The sequence below is a fragment of the Scyliorhinus canicula genome, chromosome 9 (assembly GCF_902713615.1).
Source record: "Scyliorhinus canicula chromosome 9, sScyCan1.1, whole genome shotgun sequence".
In the NCBI taxonomy this organism is placed as follows: Eukaryota; Metazoa; Chordata; class Chondrichthyes; order Carcharhiniformes; family Scyliorhinidae; genus Scyliorhinus; species Scyliorhinus canicula.
The window spans coordinates 104,453,065-104,467,465 of NC_052154.1; the positions used below are offsets into that span (position 1 = coordinate 104,453,065).

Here is a 14,401-nt window from a genome sequence, read left to right on the forward strand (position 1 = left end):
TGGAATCCACAGAGCATCATCACCAAAGTTTTGGAGGTATACCGTGTCCCCTGGTCAGAAATTCATTCCTGTGTCCATGAGCTTCGGCACTGCCTCTGGAGGCATTGTCTCCATCCCACATTCCCACTAATATTGGAGAATGTTAGATGAAGGAGTGTTCTGAGACTCCGGCCCATCAGCAGTTCCCGTCGGTGCCACTCTGGCCATAACGTGTGGTACAGGATCTGAAGAAAAAAGGTACCAGTCACGTCTCCATGGATCCCGTGGTCTGTTTCCACATGCCCTTCTTGAAAGTCTGTACTTTCCGTTCAGCCAGACCAGTTGAGGAATAGTGGTTTGGGGCTGTGCAGATGTGCTTCACTCATGGGCTTCACCCATTTGTCTTCATGAAGCTTGCAAACTCTTCACGAGTGAACGGGGTACCGTTCCCGTGACTAATTCCTCTGGGATGCCATAATTACTGAATGAGAGTTGTAACTTCTCAATGGTGGCCTTTGAAGTGCTTCGATGGATGACTAACGATTTGGAATGGGTGTCAATTATCAGCAAGAACATTCAGCCTTGAAAAGTCCGGCAAAATCTGCATGCCAAGGCGCACCCAAGGAAGGGTGTAACTGGCAGGTGTTTCTGATGTTCCTGCCATGTGGTGCATTGCTGGGCCAGTCACTCGATGTCTCCATCACTCGTTTGGCCTCCACACATAGCTCCTGGCTTGCATTTTAATCTTTGACACCCCTGGTTGTCCATTGTGTAGATCTTGAATTATGGTCTGTCTGCCCTGACTTGGAATCGTAACACGAACTCTGCACAGGAGGATGTCCTCAATGCTGAGCTCTTGCTGCTTGGTCTCAAACATCCACAGCTCCTAGGCAGTTTCCCTTGCTGATTAGATCTCCTACTGCTCCCCAGACCTGGAATACCTGACCGTGAAGTGCCGCCCATACTATCTTCCACGTGAGTTCACTTCAGCCATTATCACAGCGGTCTACATCCCACCCCAGGCAGAAGTGAGGAAGGCGCTGGATGAATTGTACACAGTCATAAACAACTATGAAACAGAACATCCAGAGGCCTTGTTCACCGTAGCCGGAGACTTCAACAAGTCCAATCTCAAGAGTGTACTGCCAAAATTGCACCAGCACATCTCCTGTCCCACCAGGGGCGACAACACTCTTGACCACTGCTCGTCAAAAATCAGGGGCGCCTACCGTTCCATCCCCCGACCGCACTTTGGGAAATCAGACCATAAGACTGTGCTCCTTCTCCCGGCTTACAAGCAGAAACTCAAGCGGGAGAATCCAGCTAAGAAGGTTGTGCAGTGCTGGTCCGAGGAGACAGAAGAGCTCTTACGTGACTGCTTGGAGACAGTGGACTGGTCCATATTTAAGAACTCAGTGACCAACTTAAATGAGTATGTCACCACCATCACAGACTTCATCTGGAAATGTGTGGCGACTGCATGCCAAAGAAAGCAGTACGTACATTCCCCAACCAGAAACCATGGCTCAATCGCGAGATTGACTCCCTACTGAAGGACCAGTCTGAGGCATTCAAGTCAGACGATCCTGACCTGTACAAGAAAACCAGGTACGACCTCCGCAAAGCCATCCGAGATGCCAAGAGAGAATATCAAACTAAGCTAGAGTCACAGACAAACTCTCAGTGGTTGTGTCAAGGACTAAACAACATAACGGGCTACAAAGCGAAGCCGAGCAGTATCTCCGGCTGCAGCGCACCCCTCCCCGATGAACTTAATGCATTCTATGCTCGGTTTGAGCAGGTAACCAACAATCCGCTGTTGAGTGCCCCAGCAGCCCATAACTCACGCAAACCCACAATCACAGCTTCCAAAGTCAGATTGGCCTTCCTGATAGTGAACCCTCGGAAGGCAACGGGCCCGGACAGGATCCCTGGTCGCGCACTCAGAGCCTGCGTGGACCAGCTGGCAGAGGTGTTAGCGGACATCTTTAACCTGTCCCTACTTCACTCTGAGGTCCCCACCTGCTTCAAGAAGACCATCATACACCGGTATCATCACACACATACACCAAACATCACACACCAAAGAAGAACCAGGCAACGTGCCTCAATGGCTACCGTCCGGTGGTCCTGACTTCAGTCGTAATGAAGTGCTTCGAGAGTTTGATCATGAAGCGCATCACCTCCATACTCCCAGAACACCTAGATCCACTGCAATTCACATACCGCCGCAACCGGTGCACAGCAGATGCCATTTCCCTGGCCCTACACTCATCTCTAGAGCATCTCGACAACAAGGACTCCTATTTATTGACTACAGCTCTGCCTTCAATGCCATAATCCCAGCCAAGCTCATATCAAAGCTCCAAAACCTAGGACTTCGCTCCCCACTGTACAACTGGATCCTCGATTTTCTGACCAACAGACCACAATCAGTAAGAATAAACAACAACACCTCCTTCACACTAGTCCTCAATACCGGGGTGCCGCAAGTCTGGGTACTTAGCCCCCTACTATCCTCCCTGTACACATACAACTGCGTGGCAAAATTTGGTTCCAACTCCACCCACAAGTTTGTTGACGATACGACCATAGTGTGTCGGATCTCGAATAACGACAAGTCAGAATACAGGAAGGAGATAGAGAACCTAGTGGAGTGGTATAAGGACAATAATCTCTCCCTCAATGCCAGCAAAACTAAAGAGCTGGTCATTGACTTCTGGAAGCAAAGTACTGTACACACCCCTGTTAGCATCAACGGGGCCGAAGTGGAGATGGTTAGCAGTTTCAAATTCCTACGGCTGGACATCACCAAAAATCTGTCCTGGTCCACCCACGTCGACGCTATCACCAAGAAAGCACAACAGCGCCTATTCTTCCTCAGGAAACTAAGGAAATTTGGCATGTCCACATTAACCCTTACCAACTTTAACAGATGCACCATAGAAAGCATCCTATCGGACTGCATCACAGCCTGGCATGGCAACTGCTCGGCCCAGGATCGCAAGGAACTTCAGAGAGTTGTGAAAACAGCCCAGTCCATCACACAAACCTGCCTCCCATCCATGGACTCCATCTACACCTCCCTCTGCCTGGGGAAAGCGGGCAGCATAATCAAAGACCCCTCCCACCCGGCTTACTCACTCTTCCAACTTCTTCCATTGGGCAGGATTTACAGAAGTCTGAGAACACGCACGAAGAGACTCAAAAACAGCTTCTTCCCCGCTGTTAACGGACCCTCTTGTGGACTGACCTCATTAACACTACACCCTGCATGCTTCATCCGATGCTGGTGCTTATGTAGTTACATTGTACACCTTGTGTTGCCCTATTATGTATTTTCTTTTATTCCCTTTACTTCCCATGTACTTAATGATCTGTTGAGCTGCTCGCAGAAAAATACTTTTCACTGTACCTCGGTACACGTGACAATAAACAAATCCATCCAATCACTCTGAATCCCGTGTAAGACGACATGGCGTAACTTCACCAAGAATGGGTCCTTCTGTGTCCAATCGTGAACTTGTGAGCAGTAACGAGTAAGGTATCCATAAAATTTAAGGTCAATATGACCTTGTCAGTCCGTGGTGGAAATGGGGGTGGGGGAGCATGGTGCCAACAGGAGCCGACTCAGAGAGTTTGCGATCTGTGTACCCGGGCGATACTCAAACATATACTCATTCGCCACTAATGATAGGGCCCAACCCTGTATCTGGGCAGATGCCATTGTCAAAATCGCCTTGCCCTCTTTAAACAGTCCGAGCAATGACTTGTGGTCCGTTATGATGGTGGAACAACATCCATACACATACTGGTGGAATTTCTTCACCCAAAAATGAAACCAGCCCTTCTATCTCAACCTGTGCAGAGTGGCACTCCACAACAGCAAAGTCCATGGTGCATAAGCTATTGCTCTCCCCATTCCATTATCCATGCAGTGGGATAACACCACCCCTATTCCATATGGGGAGGCATAGCAAGTGACCAAAAGGGGCTTTGAGCGGTTGTAGTGAGTCAACAACCCTGATGACCACAGAAGCTGCTTCATCTTGGAGAAGGCTTCTTCTTACAGCGCCCACTCCTAGTATTATTTCAATAGCACATGCAGCGGTACGAGGATGGTCACCAAGTTTAGGTTAACTTTCCCATAATAATTTGCGAGTCTGAAGAACAACAGCAATTCAGTGGTGTTCTCAAGGATAGGGGGTTTGATTTCTCACACCTTCTCTTCTATTGGGTGCAAGCATCTTAGTCGACATGGTGCCCTTAATGCATGACTTCTTTTGCATAGAAAATGCATTTTGTTCTCTTAAGGCGAATGCCTGCCTCAGAAAACTGGCGGAGGGCTTCCTCCAAGGGGCTCAGGTGCTCCTTTGCGGTGGCTCCGGTGTCTAGGGTGACGTCCAAGTAAACCGTCACTCGCAGTCGGCAATGGATGAAGTTTTCCATGACTCTCGAAAATAGCGCAAGCCAATAATATCCGAATGGCAACCTTGTATATTCGTAGAGGTCTCTGTGGGTTTTAATGGTCATGAATTTCCTGGAAGCCACGTATAGTTTCAATTGGAGATATGCGTGACTCATGTCGAGTTTGGAAAAAGAGTATCCTCCAGCCAGCTTGTCGTAGAGGTGCGCTTTTAGCACCATCGGGCAGCTGTCCAAACAAGAGGCCTTGTTGACTTGTTAGCTTGTAACCTCAAACATAGGTGGACGGTTTTATCTGGTTTTAGTAACGCGACTACAGGTGCTGCCCATTCTGCAAATTGCATTGGTCGGATGATTCATAGGCTTTCCAAGCAGTTGAGCTCATCCTCTACTATTGTGAGCAATGTGTGGGCAACTGGGTGGGCAGATGTATTCAGTTGGGCCTCAGGGTCTACGTGAATCTTGGCCATGGCACCTTTGATCTTATTCAGGCCCGCCTGGAAAACCTCCGGAATTCCCTGGGACCTTGTATCAACACCCAGTGCCTAGCCTGAAAATCCGATGCCAGTCCAAACGGAGCCTCTGCAACCAATCATGGCCCAGAAGACTTGGGCCAGTGCCCCGTACTGTTATCAAGGGCAACCTGATGGACTGCTGTCCATAGGCAATTGGGGTCATTGTTGTACCCGCGATGGCTCGTGATTCCCTTGTGTACGTTGCCAATCCTGCCTCCGTGTCCCTCAAGTTCAAACATGGGATTTCCGGCTTGACCTTTGCGAACATCTGCTGCCTATTACTGAGACCGAACCCCCGTGTCCAGTTCTATTTCAAGTGGGTGATCGTTCACCTGGATGCTGACTTTGATGGGGCAACCCATGGCGTGGCGATGCAATTCAACTGCATGCACTCGTCTTAGCCAGGCTGCTCCACATGGAGGGGCCTGACTCTGGGTAGGTACCTCCCTCAACCAGGGCAACGTGTTTGTTTGTTTACCTGGTATGGGTGGTTCCTGCAGTTTCTCCAGCCACAGGTGCCACATCTCTGTGAGTCCTCCTCCAGTGGTTCTGCCGAGATGTTTCACCTGGCTGCAATGGCCCTCAGCCAATGGGCCTGGTTTGACGGTGTTCGGGCAACGACTGGGTCCCAGAGCTTTTGTACCTGGGTGGTGCCACTCGGCTGAATCGGGTAACATCCTACACAATTCACCTCCACCCCTGGTGTACCCGAGAGCTCCTGGAATCCCTTCTCCGCGCTCTCCCATGATGGGAAGATCTCAAAGAACAAAGAACAAAGAAAAGTACAGCACAGGAACAGGCCCTTCGGCCCTCCAAGCCCGTGCCAACCATGCTGCCCGTTTAAACTAAAATCTTCTACACTTCCAGGGTCTGTATCCCTCTATTCCCATCCTATTCATGAATTTGTCAGGATGCACCTGATGCACGATCAATTGCACGAAAGACTCAGATTGGTACAACTGTGGCTTTATTACAGTCAGATGTGTCGCCTCCTGCTGCAGCTGGCGAAATGGCTGATCAGGAGGAGGTCATGCATATTTATACGGCTCCTTGTGGGCGGAGCTGGCCGGCAGGGGCTACCGGCGAACCTGTAGTGCAGGTCCTACCTTACATCCTCTAATACAGGTGCACACAGTGGATCACCACAGCACCTTAAACGTCACTATCGTCCCTGCTTCCACCACCTCCTCCGGCAGCAAGTTCCAGGCACCCACTACCCTCTGTGGAAAAACCTCACCTCGTACATCTCCTCTAAACCTTGCCCCTCGCACCTTAAACCTACGCCCCCTAGTAATTGACCCCTCTACCCTGGGAAAAAGCCTCTGACTATCCACTCTGTCTATGCCCCTCATAATTTTGTCGACCTCTATCAGGTCAGCCCCTCAACCTCCGTCGTTCCAGTGAGAACAATCAGAGTTTATTCAACCGCTCCTCATAGCTAATGCCCTCCATACCAGGCAACATCCTGGTAAATCTCTTCTGCACACTCTCTAAAGCCTCCACATCCTTCTGGTAACGTGGTGACCAGAATTCAACACTGTACTCCAAGTGTGGCCTAATTAAGGTTCTATACAGCTGCAACATGACTTGCTAATTCTTATACTCAATACCCCGGCCAATGAAGGCAAGCTGGCCGTATGCGTTCTTGACTACCTTCTCCACCTGTGTTGCCCCTTTCAGTGACCTGTGGACCTGTACACCTAGATCTCTCTGACTTTCAATACTCTTGAGGGTTCTACCATTCACTGTATATTCCCTACCTGCATTAGACCTTCCAAAATGCATTACCTCACATTTGTCCGGATTAAACTCCATCTGCCATCTCTGCGCCCAAGTCTCCATACAATCTAAATCCTGCTGTGTCCTCTGATAGTCCTCATCGCTATCCGCAATTCCACCAACCTTTGTGTTGTCTGCAAACTTACTAATCAGATCAGTTACATGTTCCTCCAAATCATTTATATATACCATGAACAGCAAAGGTCCCAGCACTGATCCCTGTGGAACACCACTAGTCACAGCCCTCCAATTAGAAAAGCACCCTTCCATTTCTACTCTCTGCCTTCTATGACCTAGCCAGTTCTGTATCCACCTTGCCAGCTCAACCCTGATCCCGTGTGAATTCACCTTTTGTACCAGTCGACCATGAGGGATCTCGATGTCCATTTTTAACTCCAAAGGCGGTCCAGACAGCAATTTTCGCTGAGTCGCAATGTTGTTAACTTTGCCAAGGCAGTCTCAGAGCATTCGCCAGCAGGGGTGGCCTGTAACCACGGTGCTCTGCCAGTTTGTGTAAGTGTGCCAGAAACTCAGTAACAGACAACCCCAGGGTCTTCTCGAACATACTGAATCGTTAACTCTGGATAATGACCAACCGCCTGGGGTCATAGTGCTCAGTTATGTGTGCGACCAATTCATCAAGGTAACTCTGTCCCTCACTGAGGTGTTAATGTTTCTCACTCAGTGACTGTGTCCCTCACTGAGGTGTTAATGTTTCCTCACTCAGTGACTCTGTCCCTCACTGAGGTGTTAATGTTTCCTCACTCAGTGTCTCTGTCCCTCACTGAGGTGTTAATTTTTCCTCACTCAGTGTCTCTGTCCCTCACTGAGGTGTTAATGTTTCTCACTCAGTGTCTCTGTCCCTCACTGAGGTGTTAATGTTTCTCACTCAGTGACTGTGTCCCTCACTGAGGTGTTAATGTTTCTCACTCAGTGTCTCTGTCCCTCACTGAGGTGTTAATGTTTCTCACTCAGTGACTGTGTCCCTCACTGAGGTGTTAATGTTTCCTCACTCAGTAACTCTGTCCCTCACTGAGGTGTTAATGTTTCCTCACTCAGTGACTGTGTCCCTCACTGAGGTGTTAATGTTTCCTCACTCAGTGTCTCTGTCCCTCACTGAGGTGTTAATGTTTCCTCACTCAGTAACTCTGTCCCTCACTGAGGTGTTAATGTTTCCTCACTCAGTGACTGTGTCCCTCACTGAGGTGTTAATGTTTCCTCACTCAGTGTCTCTGTCCCTCACTGAGGTGTTAATGTTTCTCACTCAATGACTGTGTCCCTCACTGAGGTGTTAATGTTTCCTCACTCAGTGTCTCTGTCCCTCACTGAGGTGTTAATGTTTCTCACTCAGTGACTGTGTCCCTCACTGAGGTGTTAATGTTTCCTCACTCAGTGACTCTGTCCCTCACTGAGGTGTTAATGTTTCCTCACTCAGTGACTCTGTCCCTCACTGAGGTGTTAATGTTTCCTCACTCAGTGACTCCGTCCCTCACTGAGGTGTTAATGTTTCCTCACTCAGTGTGCGGGATTCTCTAATCCCGCGGCAGAGTGTCCACGTCGTCATAAATGCCGTCGTGTTTTACAACAGCGTGAACGGGCCCACCTGATGACTAATTCTGGCCCGCAAAAGGGGCCAGCACGGCTCTGGAGCGGTTCATGCCGCTCCAACTGCTGCTCCCGGCGCGGACTGGACATCGCCGGATCTGCACATGCGCAGTGGTGCCGGCGCCAATGCCCGCATGCGCAGTGCCTTCCTTCAACTCGCCGGCCCCTTGTGCAACAGGGCTACAGGGGCCGGCGCGGAGGAAACGAGGCCCCCAGCCAGAGAGGCCAGCCATCCAATCGGTGGGCCCTGAATGTGGTCCAGGCCATGTCGGAGGCCCCTCCGGGGTTGTACCCTCTATCCCACCCCCACAGGCCGGCCCCCGACCCTTCCACGTCGAGTTCCCGCCGGCTGAGAGCAGGTGTGGACGGCGCCGGTGGGACTCAGCGTTTCCATGACAGCCGCTCGCCCCATCCTGGGCCAAGAATCGGCTTGCCGGCCGCGTAGAGCAGCCCCTGACTGGCGGCACGCCGACCACGGCGATTCTGCGCTCTGCGGCAAATTCCATGCCGGCGTCAGGGCGTCTTATTGCAATTCGCGCCGGTTTAATGGATTCTCCGGTCCGGCCCCGGGCTGAGAGAAACCCGCCCAGTGTCTCTGTCCCTCACTGAGGTGTTAATGTTTCCTCACTCAATGACTGTGTCCCTCACTGAGGTGTTAATGTTTCTCACTCAGTGTCTCTGTCCCTCACTGAGGTGTTAATGTTTCCTCACTCAGTGTCTCTGTCCCTCACTGAGGTGTTAATGTTTCTCACTCAATGTCTCTGTCCCTCACTGAGGTGTTAATGTTTCTCACTCAGTGACTGTGTCCCTCACTGAGGTGTTAATGTTTCTCACTCAGTGTCTCTGTCCCTCACTGAGGTGTTAATGTTTTTCACTCAGTGACTCCATCCCTCACTGAGGTGTTAATGTTTCTCACTCAGTGTCTCTGTCCCTCACTGAGGTGTTAATGTTTCTCACTCAGTGTCTCTGTCCCTCACTGAGGTGTTAATGTTTCCTCACTCAGTGCCTGTGTCCCTCACTGAGGTGTTAATGTTTCCTCACTCAGTGACTCTGTCCCTCACTGAGGTGTTAATGTTTCTCACTCAGTGACTCCGTCCCTCACTGAGGTGTTAATGTTCCTCACTCAGTGCCTGTGTCCCTCACTGAGGTGTTAATGTTTCTCACTCAGTGACTGTGTCCCTCACTGAGGTGTTAATGTTTCCTCACTCAGTGACTGTGTCCCTCACTGAGGTGTTAATGTTTCCTCACTCATTGACTCCGTCCCTGGGCGCGTAGGAAACGAGGCCCCCAGCCAGAGAGGCCAGCCATCCAGTCGGTGGGCCCTGAATGTGGGCCAGGCCACGTCGGAGGCCCCTCCGGGGTTGTACCCTCTATCCCACCCCCACAGGCCGGCCCCCGACCCTTCCACGTCGAGTTCCCGCCGGCTGAGAGCAGGTGTGGACGGCGCCGGCGGGACTCAGCGTTTCCATGACAGCCGCTCGCCCCATCCTGGGCCAAGAATCGGCTTGATGGCCGCGTAGAGCAGCCCCTGACTGGCGGCACGCCGACCACGGCGATTCTGCGCTCTGCGGCAAATTCCATGCCGGCGTCAGGGCGTCTTATTGCAATTCGCGCCGGTTTAATGGATTCTCCGGTCCGGCCCCGGGCTGAGAGAAACCCGCCCAGTGTCTCTGTCCCTCACTGAGGTGTTAATGTTTCCTCACTCAATGACTGTGTCCCTCACTGAGGTGTTAATGTTTCTCACTCAGTGTCTCTGTCCCTCACTGAGGTGTTAATGTTTCCTCACTCAGTGTCTCTGTCCCTCAGTGAGGTGTTAATGTTTCTCACTCAGTGTCTCTGTCCCTCACTGAGGTGTTAATGTTTCTCACTCAGTGACTCCGTCCCTCACTGAGGTGTTAATGTTTCTCACTCAGTGTCTCTGTCCCTCACTGAGGTGTTAATGTTTTTCACTCAGTGACTCCATCCCTCACTGAGGTGTTAATGTTTCTCACTCAGTGTCTCTGTCCCTCACTGAGGTGTTAATGTTTCTCACTCAGTGACTGTGCCCCTCACTGAGGTGTTAATGTTTCCTCACTCAGTGTCTCTGTCCCTCACTGAGGTGTTAATGTTTCCTCACTCAGTGTCTCTGTCCCTCACTGAGGTGTTAATGTTTCTCACTCAGTGTCTCTGTCCCTCACTGAGGTGTTAATGTTTCTCACTCAGTGTCTCTGTCCCTCACTGAGGTGTTAATGTTTCCTCACTCAGTGCCTGTGTCCCTCACTGAGGTGTTAATGTTTCCTCACTCAGTGACTCCGTCCCTCACTGAGGTGTTAATGTTCCTCACTCAGTGCCTGTGTCCCTCACTGAGGTGTTAATGTTTCTCACTCAGTGACTGTGTCCCTCACTGAGGTGTTAATGTTTCCTCACTCAGTGACTGTGTCCCTCACTGAGGTGTTAATGTTTCCTCACTCATTGACTCCGTCCCTGGGCGCGTAGGAAACGAGGCCCCCAGCCAGAGAGGCCAGCCATCCAGTCGGTGGGCCCTGAATGTGGGCCAGGCCACGTCGGAGGCCCCTCCGGGGTTGTACCCTCTATCCCACCCCCACAGGCCGGCCCCCGACCCTTCCACGTCGAGTTCCCGCCGGCTGAGAGCAGGTGTGGACGGCGCCGGCGGGACTCAGCGTTTCCATGACAGCCGCTCGCCCCATCCTGGGCCAAGAATCGGCTTGATGGCCGCGTAGAGCAGCCCCTGACTGGCGGCACGCCAACCACGGCGATTCTGCGCTCTGCGGCAAATTCCATGCCGGCGTCAGGGCGTCTTATTGCGATTCGCGCCGGTTTAATGGATTCTCCGGTCCGGACCCGGGCTGAGAGAAACCCGCCCAGTGTCTCTGTCCCTCACTGAGGTGTTAATGTTTCCTCACTCAGTGTCTCTGTCCCTCACTGAGGTGTTAATGTTTCTCACTCAGTGTCTCTGTCCCTCACTGAGGTGTTAATGTTTCTCACTCAGTGACTGTGTCCCTCACTGAGGTGTTAATGTTTCTCACTCAGTGTCTCTGTCCCTCACTGAGATGTTAATGTTTCCTCACTCAGTGACTCTGTCCCTCACTGAGGTGTTAATGTTTCTCACTCAGTGACTCTGTCCCTCACTGAGGTGTTAATGTTTCCTCACTCAGTGTCTCTGTCCCTCACTGAGGTGTTAATGTTTCTCACTCAGTGTCTCTGTCCCTCACTGAGGTGTTAATGTTTCCTCACTCAGTGACTCTGTCCCTCACTGAGGTGTTAATGTTTCTCACTCAGTGACTGTGTCCCTCACTGAGGTGTTAATGTTTCTCACTCAGTGACTCTGTCCCTCACTGAGGTGTTAATGTTTCCTCACTCAGTGACTCTGTCCCTCACTGAGGTGTTAATGTTTCTCACTCAGTGACTCTGTCCCTCACTGAGGTGTTAATGTTTCCTCACTCAGTGACTGTGTCCCTCACTGAGGTGTTAATGTTTCCTCACTCAGTGTCTCTGTCCCTCACTGAGGTGTTAATGTTTCCTCACTCAGTGACTCCGTCCCTCACTGAGGTGTTAATGTTTCCTCACTCAGTGACTCTGTCCCTCACTGAGGTGTTAATGTTTCCTCACTCAGTGACTCTGTCCCTCACTGAGGTGTTAATGTTTCCTCACTCAGTGACTCTGTCCCTCACTGAGGTGTTAATGTTTCCTCACTCAGTGACTCCGTCCCTCACTGAGGTGTTAATGTTTCTCACTCAGTGTCTCTGTCCCTCACTGATGTGTTAATGTTTCCTCACTCAGTGACTCTATCCCTCACTGAGGTGTTAATGTTTCCTCACTCAGTGTCTCTGTCCCTCACTGAGGTGTTAATGTTTCCTCACTCAGTGTCTCTGTCCCTCACTGAGGTGTTAATGTTTCCTCACTCAGTGACTCTGTCCCTCACTGAGGTGTTAATGTTTCTCACTCAGTGACTGTGTCCCTCACTGAGGTGTTAATGTTTCTCACTCAGTGACTGTGTCCCTCACTGAGGTGTTAATGTTTCTCACTCAGTGACTGTGTCCCTCACTGAGGTGTTAATGTTTCTCACTCAGTGACTGTGTCCCTCACTGAGGTGTTAATGTTTCTCACTCAGTGACTGTGTCCCTCACTGAGGTGTTAATGTTTCCTCACTCAGTGTCTCTGTCCCTCACTGAGGTGTTAATGTTTCCTCACTCAGTGTCTCTATCCCTCACTGAGGTGTTAATGTTTCTCACTCAGTGACTCCGTCCCTCACTGAGGTGTTAATGTTTCTCACTCAGTGTCTCTGTCCCTCACTGAGGTGTTAATGTTTCTCACTCAGTGACTGTGTCCCTCACTGAGGTGTTAATGTTTCTCACTCAGTGACTCCGTCCCTCACTGAGGTGTTAATGTTTCTCACTCAGTGACTGTGTCCCTCACTGAGGCGTTAATGTTTCCTCACTCAGTGACTGTGTCCCTCACTGAGGTGTTAATGTTTCCTCACTCAGTGTCTCTGTCCCTCACTGAGGTGTTAATGTTTCTCACTCAGTGACTCTGTCCCTCACTGAGGTGTTAATGTTTCCTCACTCAGTGACTGTGTCCCTCACTGAGGTGTTAATGTTTCTCACTCAGTGACTCTGTCCCTCACTGAGGTGTTAATGTTTCCTCACTCAGTGACTGTGTCCCTCACTGAGGTGTTAATGTTTCTCACTCAATGACTGTGTCCCTCACTGAGGTGTTAATGTTTCTCACTCAGTGACTGTGTCCCTCACTGAGGTGTTAATGTTTCCTCACTCAGTGACTCCGTCCCTCACTGAGGTGTTAATGTTTCTCACTCAGTGACTCCGTCCCTCACTGAGGTGTTAATGTTTCTCACTCAGTGACTCTGTCCCTCACTGAGGTGTTAATGTTTCTCACTCAGTGTCTCTGTCCCTCACTGAGGTGTTAATGTTTCTCACTCAGTGACTGTGTCCCTCACTGAGGTGTTAATGTTTCTCACTCAGTGTCTCTGTCCCTCACTGAGGTGTTAATGTTTCTCACTCAGTGTCTCTGTCCCTCACTGAGGTGTTAATGTTTCTCACTCAGTGTCTCTGTCCCTCACTGAGGTGTTAATGTTTCTCACTCAGTGTCTCTGTCCCTCACTGAGGTGTTAATGTTTCCTCAAAAAGATCCAAAACTCTGTGCAACCAATGAGATGCTTTTGCGATTTTGGTGATATTTTGAACCATCGTACCATTTTATCATTAGATGGGATTATACAGAATTGTGACTCTCGGCCAAACCTCTGGTGACATATTTGTGTATTAGGAAAACATAACTAGTCCCCATGCGAGGACAGCCTGGCTTTCAGTATCTGCCATAGTGGTGTGGACCAACTCATTGCACGGCAACATGCTCCCTGCTTTGCCAACGAAACAGCAGTAGACTGTCAGGATTTGGGAATCACAGCATCTGGAAAAACCTGGATTGGGAACTCCCATCATATGAGAGAGCAAATTCTCACTGAATCATGTCCTTATATAACTGGTTTGGAATCTGAATGATTGCAGAGACAATCGTCACTTGGTCTGTGAGGTTGGACACCTCACTACCTTCCCTGAGAGATCGTGGGTTAGAGCTGCCACCAAGTGACAGAAGCAATCCCCCCAAGCCTGCCTCTCGGTCAGGTCACTGTTCCTGGCCCGATGGGCTGTGTACACTGAGGCTAAGAGCAGTTGTTCAAATGTGTCCATTTCGAAGGACTCTCCTGAACTTGGAAGATCATTGAGCCATTTCCGAATAGTAGACGGGGTCTTTGGGATGTGAGCATTCATAATACTGTGGAAAACATTCGCTGAACGCATCGAAGATAATTCCTCATCGTTCAAATTCACGATGTTCTTGTCATCAATCGTCACGCCGCCTAACAAGAACTGAAAAAAACAGAAAACCAAATCAGAATCTCATCACCAATCAATTGATTTAATATCTCAGTGTGCTGTGATACGTCAAGTACATGCTGGGATGCAGTGATAGTCATGCCCCAAAAGCTCCCCCATCCACTCGCAGCACATCTCCCACCGCCCTCACCGTCACCCTCCTGTATGTTGACACAACTCAGAGTGAAATCTGTGATTAACTCA

General features: G+C 50.2%; 1 protein-coding gene across 1 annotated transcript in view; it reads right to left on the reverse strand.

Moving 5' to 3' along the window:
- Positions 1-13,485: 13,485 nt before the first annotated feature.
- Positions 13,486-14,401, reverse strand: part of LOC119971587 (protein FAM180A) — a 49,139-nt gene continuing 48,223 nt past the window's right edge. The window contains exon 3 of the mRNA XM_038807357.1: positions 13,486-14,191. Coding sequence (XP_038663285.1) covers positions 13,838-14,191 — 354 coding nt within the window. The 3' untranslated portion in view covers positions 13,486-13,837. The remainder of the gene's footprint in view (positions 14,192-14,401) is intronic.